The following is a 13,670-nucleotide window of genomic DNA, read 5'->3' on the forward strand; positions in this document are numbered from 1 at the left end:
AGGGATCAGTGTTGGGGCCGCTTCTTTTTACATTGTACATCAACGATTTGGATTATGGAATAGAGGGCTTTGTGGCTAAGTTTGCTGACGATACGAAGATAGGTGGAGGGGCCGGTAGTGCTGAGGAAATGTAGAGTCTGCAGAGAGACTTGGATAGATTGGAAGAATGGGCAGAGAAGTAGCAAATGAAGTACAATGTTGGAAAGTGTATGGTTATGCACTTTGGCAGAAGAAATAAATGGGCAGACTATTATTTAAATGGGGAAAGAATTCAAAGTTCTGAGATGCAACGGGACTTGGGAGTCCTCGTACAGGATTCCCTTAAAGTTAACCTCCAGGTTGAGTCGGTAGTGAAGAAGGCGAATGCAATGTTGGCATTCATTTCTAGAGGAATAGAGTATAGGAGCAGGGATGTGATGTTGAGGCTCTATAAGGTGCTGGTGAGACCTCACTTGGAGTACTGTGGGCAGTTTTGGTCTCCTTATTTAAGAAAGGATGTGCTGACGTTGGAGAGGGTACAGAGAAGATTCACTAGAATGATTCCGGGAATGAGAGGGTTAACATACGAGGAACGTTTGTCCGCTCTTGGACTGTATTCCTTGGAGTTTAGAAGAATGAGGGGAGACCTCATAGAAACATTTCGAATGTTAAAAGGCATGGACAGAGTGGATGTGGCAAAGTTGTTTCCCATGATGGGGGAGTCTAGTACGAGAGGGCATGACTTCAGGATTGAAGGGCGCCCTTTCAGAACAGAAATGCGAAAAAATTTTTTTAGTCAGAGGGTGGTGAATCTATGGAATTTGTTGTCACGGGCAGCAGTGGAGGCCAAGTCATTGGGTGTCTTTAGGGCAGAGATTGATAGGTATCTGAGTAGCCAGGGCATCAAAGGTTATGGTGAGAAGGCGGGGCAGTGGGACTAAATAGGATAAAATGGATCAGCTCATGATAAAATGGCGGAGCAGACTCAATGGGCCGAATGGCCTACTTCTGCTCCTTTGTCTTATGGTCTTATAGTCTAAAAGTGGAGCCAGAAAGTAAGAAATTATTGGCCAGGTAGTCTAACATCGGACGTTAGGAAAATGCTAGAATCCATTATTGAGGAAGTAATAGCAAGGCATTCAGAAAATCAAAAGACAACCCAGCAGAGTCAATATGGTTTTATAGGAGGGAATTAATGATTGACAAATTTATTAGCATTCTTTGACAATGTAATAAACAGGGTGGATAAAGAGGAACTAGTAGATGTAAGAGTATTTGAATTTCCAAAAGACATTCAATAAGGTGCCACATAAAAGATTACTGGTCAAAGTAAGGATTAGGGAGAAAATCATTGGCATAGATACTTAATTGACTAACAGAGTGAGGTTACTTTTGGATTGAAAGTCAGTCATCATGGAGTGCCATGGGGACCAGTACTGTATCTCAACTGTTTATGGTCTATATTAATACCTTAGGTTAAGGAACTGAGTGCATTGTTGTTGAAGCAAAGATAGATGGGTTAATCAAAATGCACAAAGGTAGGTTAAGTGAGTGTGCCAAAAGTTACTAGACCGAATATAAGATGGAAAAATAGGAGCTAGAAGAATGATAGAGCTAATTGTTATTAAAATAGAGTGAGTCTATAAAATTGGATACAAAGGCGTCTGGGAGTTCTGTGCATTAACATAAAGGGTTGACATGTAGGTACAACAAGGGATTAGAAAGACTAAGGGAATGTTGAACTTTATTGTAGAGGACATGTACTATAAAAAAAGCTACTGTACACCTGGAGTACTGTACAGTATACACTTTGGTCTCCATATTTACAGAACCATATACTTCCATTAGAGGCAGAGCAGATAAGGTTCACAAGGTTAATTCCTGGAATGAAGAAAAGTCAAGCTATATTCATTGGAGTTTAGGAAAATGAAACATATGTGATTCCAAGAGTGATTAACGGAGTTGATACTGAGAGGATGTTTCTCCTGTGGGAAATGAGTTATAAGGGGCATAGTTTTTGAGTAAGGAAGGAGTAACTCATTTAAGATGGAGATGAGAAGAAACTTCTTCCAGAGGTATGGTTATCGTAGCTAAAGAAATCATGGCATACAGGGAGAATGCAGGAACGAGATACTGAATTTGGATGATCATTTATGATTATATTGAATGCTGGAGCATGTGTGAAGTGCAGAATGGCCTACTGTTCTTTTTTTTATATGATTCTAATTTCAAACTTGACTCAAGCTCCAAAAATAGAGGTTTCTTGAGCCTGATGTTATTTGGACAAGAAAACATGCTCAGAAAAGCATCTGGACTTGACTGATGAATGAACTAATTCTAGGCAGATATAAATAAGAAATCCAGACAATGATATTCTCATCTGACTACCTTAACTTGTAGAATGTAATCTTTGATGTGAGAATTAAGGGAGAATCCATTGAACTGTAATGTAGATGGGGCATAAATACTCCAGCTAACCTAGAGAACAAGGAAAAATAACTGAAGATTTAGCCCCAATTCATCCTTATTTAATGCCACAATTTTAACAAATTTATATCATAAATGGAAAGCAGCCATAAAGCCAGGAATCTTGATATTTTATAAATGATATCACAGCTCTGGAGTGTCTCTTGTCTGCTTTTTCGTAAGTACTTCATATGCTGCCTGTATCTCAAGAAATTGTTGTTCTGCTTCATTTAAATTATGTCGGTTGTGATCAGGGTGCCAGCGTTTCACCAACTCTCTATAACTTGTGTTAATTTCTTCCAAGGTTGCTTCCTGGCGTAGTCCCAGCACCTGAAGTTTAAAAATAAATACAAGTCTTAATTTAGAAAGCAATAACTCAGAAAGACCAGTATGCTGTTTAAAATATTCCACTGCATTACTTGCAAATTGCTTTGCATCCTCCACAAAGCCAGAGAGGGCAAGATCTAACCAGGAATAGGAAATTATATCACTATGAATTACATTCTTTGTCACTTCGTTAAACAAAAGACAGATTTTACTAGATGTTTCATCTGGGGAATATCTGGGATTAGAGTAATTAAAATTACATCTGTTTTAGAAAAGCATCTGGGAGATTGGCTAATAAAATCATGGGGATGCACATCTTCAAAATTAGTTCTTTGAACAAATGGGCCATTTATTGCAGAAACAAACAAATATTCTGTCATACAGGAGAAGAAAAAATGCACCCCCTTTTAATACAAAGAAACAAAAAGGTTTGAGATGCACCATCATAAAATGTGCAACAGGCTGACAGACTCCATGTGTGTTTATGCTGTCAGACCTTCCACGCTTCCTGCCCTGTCCCTGCCTGTCCTGCCTACTGAACTCACTTGCTCTAACCTCGATGTTTGCTTTGACTTTCTCATCTGTTAGACTACTACTTTGGGTACCACCACCTGTCAGACTACTTTAAACCCACTCTTTTCATATATCCCCAGAAGCTCTTTCTATTCATTTTTAGATTACTTGTCAGTTTTCTCTCATAATCAGTTTTCTGTTTCCCTACTAGCTTTTTAGTCTTGTTTTCAAGTCTTGCCACTTTGTGTGCCTGTTTTTTTAAATTTTTAATTTTAATGTTAATCTCCTTTGTCAACTAAGCATAGTTCATCTTTCTCGTGAAATCCCTCTTTCTGATGAGAACACGTTTCTGCTGAGCACTATGAGCCAGCTGCATAAGTAACTGCCACTGCTCATTCACTAAACTATATCTTAGTCTATTTACTCAATCCACTCTGGACGACTATACTTTCAGATCCTTGTAGTTGAGCATGCTAGTTTTGGATTGGAGTGTTTACCCTCAATTAATCCTACTTCATTGCACACAACCAAATCTAAAAAAGACTGTTTCCAAGTAGCTTCTTTAACATACTGCTCTCAGAAGCAATCCACAATGAATTCCATAAATTCCTCTTCCAAGGTACTTTGCCAGTTTGATTAGTTCAATCAACGTGCAGACTGAAATCACTGATGATAATTACTGCTCTCTTCTTACGTGTTGATGATAATTCCCCATTTATGCTTTGTCCTGTTGAGAGGCAACACTTTTGGGGCTCCGTAGACTACTCCCACCCATATCTTCATTTCCCTGCTATTTGTCATTTCCACTTAAACTGATTCCATATCACCACCCACTTGATATTGTCACAAGTCAGCACCATGCTCAAAACTTCCTCTATTAACAAATACCATTCTACCGCTTTTTACCTATCTATGTATTCTTTTTGGAATATTGAATAACCTTGAATACTGAATTCCTAGTCCTGGTCATTCTGCAACACGCTTTTGTAATACATGTTAGGTCAAACTGATTTGTGACTATTTATGCCAAATATCTTGTTACAAATGCTATGTGCAATCAGATAAAAAGCCATAATCTTTGACTTTTTTGTAGTTTTAATTTACTCTGGATGCTGTCCAAGTTGCATGCCATCTTGGACAATGTCTCCCATCCACTACATAATGTACTGGTTGGGCATAGGAGTACATTCAGCCAGAGACTCATTCCACCGAGATGCAACACAGAGCGTCATAGGAAGTCATTCCTGCCTGTGGCCATCAAACTTTACAACTCCTCCCTTTGAGGGTCAGACACCCTGAGCCAATAGGCTGGTCCTGGACTTATTTCCTGGCATAATTTACATATTACTAATTAACTATTTATGGTTTTATTACTATTTATTATTTATGGTGCAACTGTAATGAAAACCAATTTCCCCCGGGATCAATAAAGTATGACTATGATTATTCACTTTCTGAAACACATTTGCTAATATCTTGTGCCTCTTCCTGTCGTATGTTGATTTTCATTTCTGCTATAGCATCCTATACCGCTGTTCTCTTATTTGATTTTGATTTAGTAACCTTCATGTCACTTGAACCTTACTCACCTGCAATTAATTTACAGCCCAGATATTAATCTTATTTATGCAGTTAGCCAGGTTACCAGCCCAGCATGGATCAGATTAAACCCATCCCAATGAAACAGCTTCCTCCTTTTCCAATACTTGTGCCAGTGCCCCATGAATTAGAGAATATTTCTCCCTCATCAAACTTTGAGCCACACCCATTTACTACTCTAATCTTATTTACCCTTTGCCAATTTGCAGGCTGATTGGGTAATAATATGGAGGTCATCACCTTTGAGTTTTGCTTTTCAATTTTGCCTGTGCTGTTCATAATCCCTCAACAGAACCTCCTTACTTGTCTTATCCATGTAGTTAGTGCCTATGTGGACCTTCCCATTCCTACTCCAAAGTTCTTCTCCAGCCCAGAAGAGATGTCCTTAACTCTGACAGTGAACAGGCAAAACAGCTTTCAGAAGTCTATGCGTCTATAGCAGAGAGCAGTGTCTGTTCTCCAAACCAAGCTATCACCTATGATTGTAGCATTTCATATATATATAAAATATTCCAGATTTCAGTACAATCTGTACATTGAGAATGGAAATAATTTCAGTTGGAGTGTAAAACAGACATGCAATCTAAGGTGGAAGAAGAAACAGCAATCTAGACCAATTAGTATTATTAATTTGTTTATAATTACCTTGTACGCTAACCTTTCTCTTTCAGTCTTTATGGAAGTGATAGATGCAAATAACTTTTCCCATTCCTGATTGTAACCATAGCTTAATCCAGTTCCACCAGTGGAGAGCTTCCATGCATGATATGGAAGAAGTAATATAGATTCAAAGAGACCACTGACCAGTGGGAATATTCGGAGTGAATCCAGGATAATATTAATGGTGTCGGAGATGTACGTAATTGTAACTGTAGTATTGTGAAACATACAATAGAAGATTGGCATTGTGAAAGCCAGCCAAGCTAAAGCTAATCTGTAAAGTCGCACCCTTAAATTGTCTTCCGTGTCGCTTGAAGTCTTGTAGAGGCGGTGTTGCATAGAGACAACACTAGCAACAATACTGATGGGTATTGTTGCAATGGGTCTGCCATAGAATATGATGGAGGTAACAATGGAGGCTATCATAGTTGCCTTTATATCGGACGTTTGCTCACCAACATTAGCTACAAGGTGAACACCCAGTGTGATAGCAAGCGGCAAGACCATGATGTAGAAACCACTTAATGGAGATAGACTTATGAGAGCAACGATACCAAAGTAAACCCCAACTACAAATTGGCCAAAAGTTCGGATAATTTTCATTGATGGTTGTTTATCTCTTTTCCTTTGAGTCTTTTTGTGGCGCAAGTTTGCATTTTGCACATACTTTGGCAAATGCCAAAACTCACGAATCCACCCAAACCCAAATCCACCAAATGTCACCATCCACAGTAAGGCATGGCTATCTCTCCCAAGGTAGATGTGATGGAGACCTAAAGGTCCACCTAATGACCAGAGGACATAAGTGATCACCAAACTTTTGATCATCTCCACAGCCAAAACTGATAAATATTGATGTCAAAATTTGAGGATTAGGAAGACTCTGCTTTATAGTTCAGTAAAGGAATTTGACGGATCTGTCCATATCATTGATTGGGTTCTTGATTGAAGCAAGTCTTTAGCCTAGACTTTCATCTTACACAATCTGAAGAAAAACAGAATGAATAATAAGAACTTGCCAATCAACATATGGTCAGGTCTACATTTGTGCATTCCAAATAGAAGCAATTTTCATCGTAATGTGTGGAAAACAAACAGCCTTTACCAAATATATTTTTATCTACTAAATGCTGGCTCAAAACCTCCCAGGCCATGGGTTATATGCTTAGTATGAGATTAATACTTTCTATTTCATACTTGAATATTTCTAAAAACCTTGAGTAAAATGTGTTAATACTTGAGTTTTAAGGAAGCCAACCGTGTGCAGGAGTACTGCTGATACTCAGCTGGTTGAAACCACATAGATTACCTGTAACACACATTGATAAACATTACACCATTTTTCCGGATCAGAGAGTTTGCTTGCAGGGTAATCTGAACCTGAATGGGACATGCCGGTCTGTGGTGAGGGAAACACCTCATTAAGTTCCATTGTGCTTGGATTGTTAATAATTAATAGTGCTTTGGAAAACTGCAGACTATCTTGGTTAGGTGTAAGATTATTTAATCTGTCACAGAGGACTGTTTTGGTTCTGAATTTACATCAGCAGGCCACTCTAACATGATGTTGTCTATCAATCCTCGTCCTCCACCGCCCCCCCCAACTTTCCCAAATTGGTCAGAAAATTGACAAACGTGACTTTGATCCCACATAAGGCAGATAACAAATTCTGCAAACACCTCATGAGAATACAGCATTTATAAAGTACGCAAGCCCATTGCCAGGTCTCAGTGTAGGACATAGATACCACCAGCGGAAATAATGATCTCAATGTTCTCTTAGTAAAATCCAAAGATAAGCATGTGTTTACTACAATGTATTGCATAGAATAAGGTTCCACTGCATTACTGCAACTTTCAGATTTACAAACATGAGAACATCTGCAGATGCTGGAAATTCAAGGCAACACACACAAAATGCTGGAGGAACTTAGAAGGTCAGGCAGTATCTTTCCATAGATGATGCCTGACTTGCAGATTTATATAGTTTTCAATATACTGTATAGTACAAGGTAACAAAGCTTGTCTAAAAAAGAAATCACATTTAATATTAACACTGCTGTGTCAATTTATTACGATTTACAAGCTCATAGGGTTTCAACAGTCTCTTAGTTAGGTTTGATTTGGGTAGACCCATGAAAAAGGATGGCTCCTAACTTAAGAGGATAAACTTTGCCTCCTCAAGCAAAACTTGGTCTTTCATTTACATAAACTGAAAAATTTAAGTACTTAGCATACAGTACATAAGTGATAGTCTTAAGAGAACAATCAATTTAAGAGGGGGATCAGGCAACTTTGAAACAAGAGAAAATTTTAAAACATGCTTACCAGACAATGTAGTGTAACTCTGATTAAATCCAAAAGACTTTTGCCCCCTGAGGATTAATCTTGTGTTGACTCAGAGCAGTTCATTATTGCGTAAAATTACAATAAACTGGAATGTAGCATTTTGCAACAACTTACTTCACACTAGTAGAATATTAACTCACTAGGTGCAAATTCTAAAGGCACTAAACAGGTCAATGAATAGAGTCAATTTTAATGATAACCCTAATCAGCATGAACCTTAAATCAGGTTAGAATTTACTTTAGATCTGTCCCAAGGTAACCTTTGAGGTATTTGCAGTTTAAAATAAATTGTATTTTGAGCACAAATTGTTTCAGTACAGGGACAAAAACATCTTATATATTTTTAATGCTAGAAGATGAGTAATAATAACTTGCACACTAGTCTTTTGAGAGCTGTGCACTTGGACAAACAAACCCCTCTGTATCTCAGAGGTCTGTAATCACTCACCACTTCTACCAGGAGGTTGGTAACCAGTGGTGTTCTGCAGGGATCTGTTCTGGGACCCCTGCTCTTTATGATTTTTATAAATGACTTGGTTGAAGAAGTGGAAGGGTGGATTAGTAAGTTTGCAGATGACAGGAAGGTTGCTGGTATTATGGATTGTCTGGAAGGTTGTCGTAGGTTAGCATGGGGCATTGATATGATGTAGAACTTGATTGAGAAGTGACAGATGAAGTTCCATATGGAAAAGTGTGAAGTGATTCACTTGGGAAGGTCGAACTTGAAGGCAGAATATAGGATTAATGGCAGGACTCTTAACAGTGTGGAGGAACCAAGGGATCTTGGGGTTCAAGTCCATAGATCTCTCAAAATTACAGTGTCAGTTGATAGGGTGGTTATGTTTTGTAAATCCAAAACATTAAACTAATTGAAAGGAAACATGGAGCTGGGAATGCGTGTCTTAGTTTCATTTTTACTTTAAGAGAGGCATGCACTTATGCTGTGGTGGCATCATGATGTGTGCCATTCAGTTACTTTTACATATAACCCATAATGAATTATTTAAACGAACAAATATATACTGTATGTTTATATACAGTATACTATATACTACAACTACTATATGGACATCCACAGCACAGTAAATTTTAAATTGTCCCATTCAGGCCTAAAGATTTAATCGCTGTGGAGGATTTCTTACTCTTGTGAAATAATGTCTTTCCTGACAAAGGAGGTTACTTTGCTTGGCAAGTGAGACTCATGCCTGGGAAACAGTCTCAGGTTCTGGGGCCTTCTCCATGGTGCTTGTGGGAGTTGACTCTGGGGCTGCAGGAAGTAGTTCTGACAGCTCTGAATACCTTTCTTCTGGATGTGTTGGCAGCCTGAACAGTGCAAAGCAAGCTTTTCAATCTGCTGATCTATCCCAGGCCACCAGACAAAGCTTAGAGCCTATGATTTCATTTTGACCATGCCTAGATGATAAGCATGAAGCTCCTCCAACACTTTAGCTCTCAGCTTGGATACTACAACAACTTTCAATCCCCACATAAGGCAAACCCTGTCAGGTGCAACTTCATCCCGCTCTGGTAAAAATGGGGGAACTGGGATTTCTGCTGCATATTCCAGTTATTTTGGGTTGCCATGTAGACCTGAGACAGTGTGGGATCCTTGCTGGTTTCCCTTTGGATCACCTCTGCCATAATAGGGAGACTTTCGATTTGCATTAGGGAGAATGCGTCAAGAGGAGTGTCCTCTTTTGTAAATTTTTCGGGTATTTCATTTCCCAAGAGTAAACAGGACACTCCATCAGCATTTCCATGATTAGTTGTCCTCTTGAATCTGATCTTGTAATTGTGTCCTCCGAGAAACAGAGCCCATCTCCGCATTTGTGTTGCTGCTGTTAGTGAAACACTCTTCTGTGGATTGAAAATGCCCACTAGTGGTTGATGATCAATAAAGAGGGTAAACTCCCTCCCATACAGGTACTGGTTGAAATGTTTTACACCCCAAACCAGACTCAAGGCTTTCTGTCAATCTGTGTGTAATTTTTTTCTCTGCAGCAGTAAGGGAATGTGATGCAAAGGCTATACAGCGTTCACTTACGTCACTTATGATATGTGACATGGCTTCACCTATACCGTAAGGTGAGGCATCACTGGCAAGTTTCACTGGACGATGTGGATCATAATGTGTCTGTTGTCATATTTCCTTTACCTATTTGAAAGCCACCTCATACTGCTTTGTCCATTGCCATTTCTTCACGATCTGTAGTATGAGTCTAAGGGATGGAGCACAGTAGCCGGGTTTGCAAGGAACCTCATATAGTAATTGACAAATCCTAAAAAGGAGCACAGCTGTGACACTTCCTTTGGCCTTAGAGCATCCACCACTACTGCTCTAATTTTCTTAGCACACATAATTCTTGTGCATCGATGGTGTAACCACAGTAAATGATGCTTGGTTTAAAGAATTCACATTTGTTTCATCCTGCTCTGAGCCCATAACCTTCTAATCTTTTTAAACACTGTCTTGAGATTTTGGAGATGGTCCTTGTCATCCTTACTGGTAACAATGATGTCATCCAGGTAACACGGAGTGCCTGGGCAGCCTTGCAGTGCCTGGTCCATAGCTCTCTGCCAGAGTGCAGGTGCAGATGTTACTCCAGAAATAAGTCTATTTTAGCGATAAAGTCCTTTGTGAGTTTTTATGGTGAGAAACTCTTTGGATGTTTCTTCCATCTCTATCTATTGGCAGTCCTCACCTAAGTCCACTTTTCTGAAGTGTTTCCCTCCAGAAAGGTTTGCAAAGATATCCTCAATCCTGCGCAGAGGATATTGATCTACTTTCAGTGCTGGGTTGATGGTGACCTTGAAATCACCACAGATCTTGACAGGCACATTCTTCTTTGCTACTGGGACAACTGGTGTTGCCCATGGGCTCCACTCAACCTTGGAATTAATTCCTTCAACTTCCATGCGATATAGTTTACTGGTTAATTTATCTCTGATGGTATAAGGAATTGGACAGGCTTTGTAAAACTTGGGTCTGGCTTTTTTATTTAACATTATTTTACCCTTGATATATTTGAGTTTTCCAACACCATCCTTGAACACTGATGTGGCATCATCCAGTATCTTTCTTAATTTGTTTTCAATTGACTCTATTACAGGGAATCTGATATGCAAATGGTGGATGGATTTCCAATCAAGTTGTAGTTGGTTTCAGCCAATCACATCCCCACAATGCTGGCCCTCCTGTTTTTATCACATACAAACCCAATGTGTCTTGCTGGTTGTTGTATTTCACTGTCATAAATTGGATAGTACAACAACTCTCAATCCCCACATAAGGCAAACTCCGTCAAAGGTAAGTTCAGCCTGGTAAAAATAGGGGAATTGGGATTTCTGCTGCATATTCCAGCTGTATTGGGTTGCCATGTAGACCTGAGACAGTGTGGGATCATTTCTGGTTTTTCTTTCAATCATCTCTGCCATTTTAGGGGTTCTTTTGATTTGAATTAGGGAGAATGTGTCCTCTTTTGTAAATTTAGTTGGATATCTGCAGCCTTCAGTTCAGTATCTTTGAAATGCTGTCCAAACTCATTTTCTTCTTCTGACTTTTAATGGTGGTTGGCAGTCCAACTTAAATGTGCCTTACCTTATCACCACCAACTAGACTGGAGTGTGGTGTAGAGAACTGGGAAATAAAACCTCTACTAGCTCTTTATTAAATGAAAACTAAATTACCCCCAAAAGTTCTAAAGATTGTAAATAATGAAAGACAACTAATTTTGTAGAATAATAGCCAAGTCAGTGTCCAATTCCATTTTAATTAATTTGCCGTTCACTTCTAATGCAAGCCATTTGCTTGTCTATTGTTAATTTTCATTTTATAAATTTCAAGGCTATTGTCATTCTCATCCTTATCAAATTTTTCAACTGCATATAGATTAGTGCTCTTTTTGAAACTGTAACTCGACTTTGTATCTTCTGTACCGGATGCAACGATTCAGATCGATGGGTTTACTATACACCATCAGGATAGACCTATAGAGTCTCTCAAAGGCAGAGTTGGAGGAGTATGCCTCATGATCAACTCTTATTGGTGCACAAATATATCAGTGTTGTCCCAATTCTGCTCATCAGACCTGGAATATCTAGCAGTAAAGTGCCGTCTTTTTTACCTACCACAGGAGATTTCCGGGATCATTTTGGTAGCAGTATACATTCCACCTCAGGCCAATGTCAAACGGGCTTTAGATGATCTGAGCAATGGGATCAACGTGCACGAAACAGTGCACCCTAATGTCTTCACCATCGTTTTGGGGGATTTTGACCAGGCCAGTCTGAAAAAAATCACTAAGCAACTACCATCAACAGGTCACTTGCAATACCAGAGGAAACAATACACTGGACCATTGCTACACCACCATCAAGAATGTCTGCCGTGCTATTCCACGCCCTCACTTCAGGAAGTCTGATCACCTGGCTGTACTTCTACTCCCTGTGTATAGGCAGAGACTGAAGACTGCAGCACCAGTAGTGAGGACCAAGAAGGTATGGACAAGGGAAACACAGGAGCACCTACAGGACTGCTTTGAATCGGTGGACTGGACAGTATTCAGGGATTCGTCTTTGAACCTGGATGAGTATGCTGCAGCTGTTACTGACTTCATTAAAACCTGTGTGGATGAGTGTGTGACCACAAAGACTTACTGTACATTCCCAAACCAAAAGCCGTGGATGAACCAGGAGGTACGTCGTCTGCTGAAGGTTAGATCTGTGGCATTCAAGTCTGGTGACCCAGGTCTGTACCAGAAAACCAGGTATGATTTGCGGAGGACTATTTCAAGGGTGAAGAGACAATTTTGAACAAGGTTGGAGGTGACATTGGATGTACGGCAACTCTGGCGGGGTCTGCAAGACATTATTTTCTATAAAGCGAAACCCAATAGCATGAATAGCAGTGATGATTCACTACCAGATGAACTCAATGCCTTCTGTGCACACTTTGAAAGGGAGAACACAACTACAGCTGTGAAGATCTCTGCTGCACCTGATGACCCTGTGATCTCTGTCTCAGAGGCTGATGTTAGGCTGCCTTTAAAGAGGGTGAACCCTCACAAGGCAGAAGGTCCCGATGGAGTACCTGGTAAGGCTCTGAAAACTTGTGCCAACCAACTAGCAGGAGTATTCAAAGACATTTTCAACCTCTCACTGCTACGGGCGGAAGTTCCCACTTGCTTCAAAAAGGCAACAATTATACCAGTGCCGAAGAAGAATAATGTGAGCTGCCTTAATGACGATCGCCCAGTAGCACTCACACCTACAGTGATGAAATGCTTTGAGAGGTTGGTTATGACTAGACTGAACTCCCGCCTTAGCAAGGACCTGTAATAGGTCAACTGAAGATGCAATCTCAATGGTTCTCTACATGGCCTTAGACCATCTAGACAACACAAGCACCTATGTCAGGATGCTGTTCATTGACTATATAGCTCAGCATTTAACACCATCATTCCCACAATCCTGATTTGAGAAGTTACAGAACCTGGGCCTCTGTACCTCCCTCCACAATTGGATCCTTGACTTCCTAACCAGAAGACCACAATCTGTGTGGATTGGTGATAACATCTCCTCCTCACTGACGATCAACACTGGTGCATCTCAGGGGTGTGTGCTTAGCCCACTGCTCTACTCTCTATATACCCATGACTGTGTGGCTAGGCATAGCTCAAATACCATCTACAAATTTGCTGATGATACAACCATTGTTGGTAGAATCTCAGGTGGTGATGAGAGGGCATACAGGAGTGAGATATGCCAACTGGTGGAGT

General features: G+C 39.9%; 1 protein-coding gene across 1 annotated transcript; it reads right to left on the minus strand.

Annotated features, from left to right (window-relative positions):
- Positions 1–754: 754 nt before the first annotated feature.
- Positions 755–7,925, minus strand: dnajc22 (DnaJ (Hsp40) homolog, subfamily C, member 22). Its single transcript, XM_072248903.1, has 3 exons — positions 7,873–7,925; positions 5,530–6,529; positions 755–2,775 (listed from the first exon to the last, which is right to left on the minus strand). Exons 2-3 carry the CDS (start codon positions 6,370–6,372, stop codon positions 2,590–2,592), a joined length of 1,029 nt encoding a protein of 342 aa, XP_072105004.1. The 5' UTR covers positions 6,373–6,529; positions 7,873–7,925; the 3' UTR covers positions 755–2,589.
- Positions 7,926–13,670: the final 5,745 nt, after the last annotated feature.

The sequence above is a fragment of the Mobula birostris genome, chromosome X, assembly GCF_030028105.1.
Source record: "Mobula birostris isolate sMobBir1 chromosome X, sMobBir1.hap1, whole genome shotgun sequence".
Taxonomy (NCBI): domain Eukaryota; kingdom Metazoa; phylum Chordata; class Chondrichthyes; order Myliobatiformes; family Myliobatidae; genus Mobula; species Mobula birostris.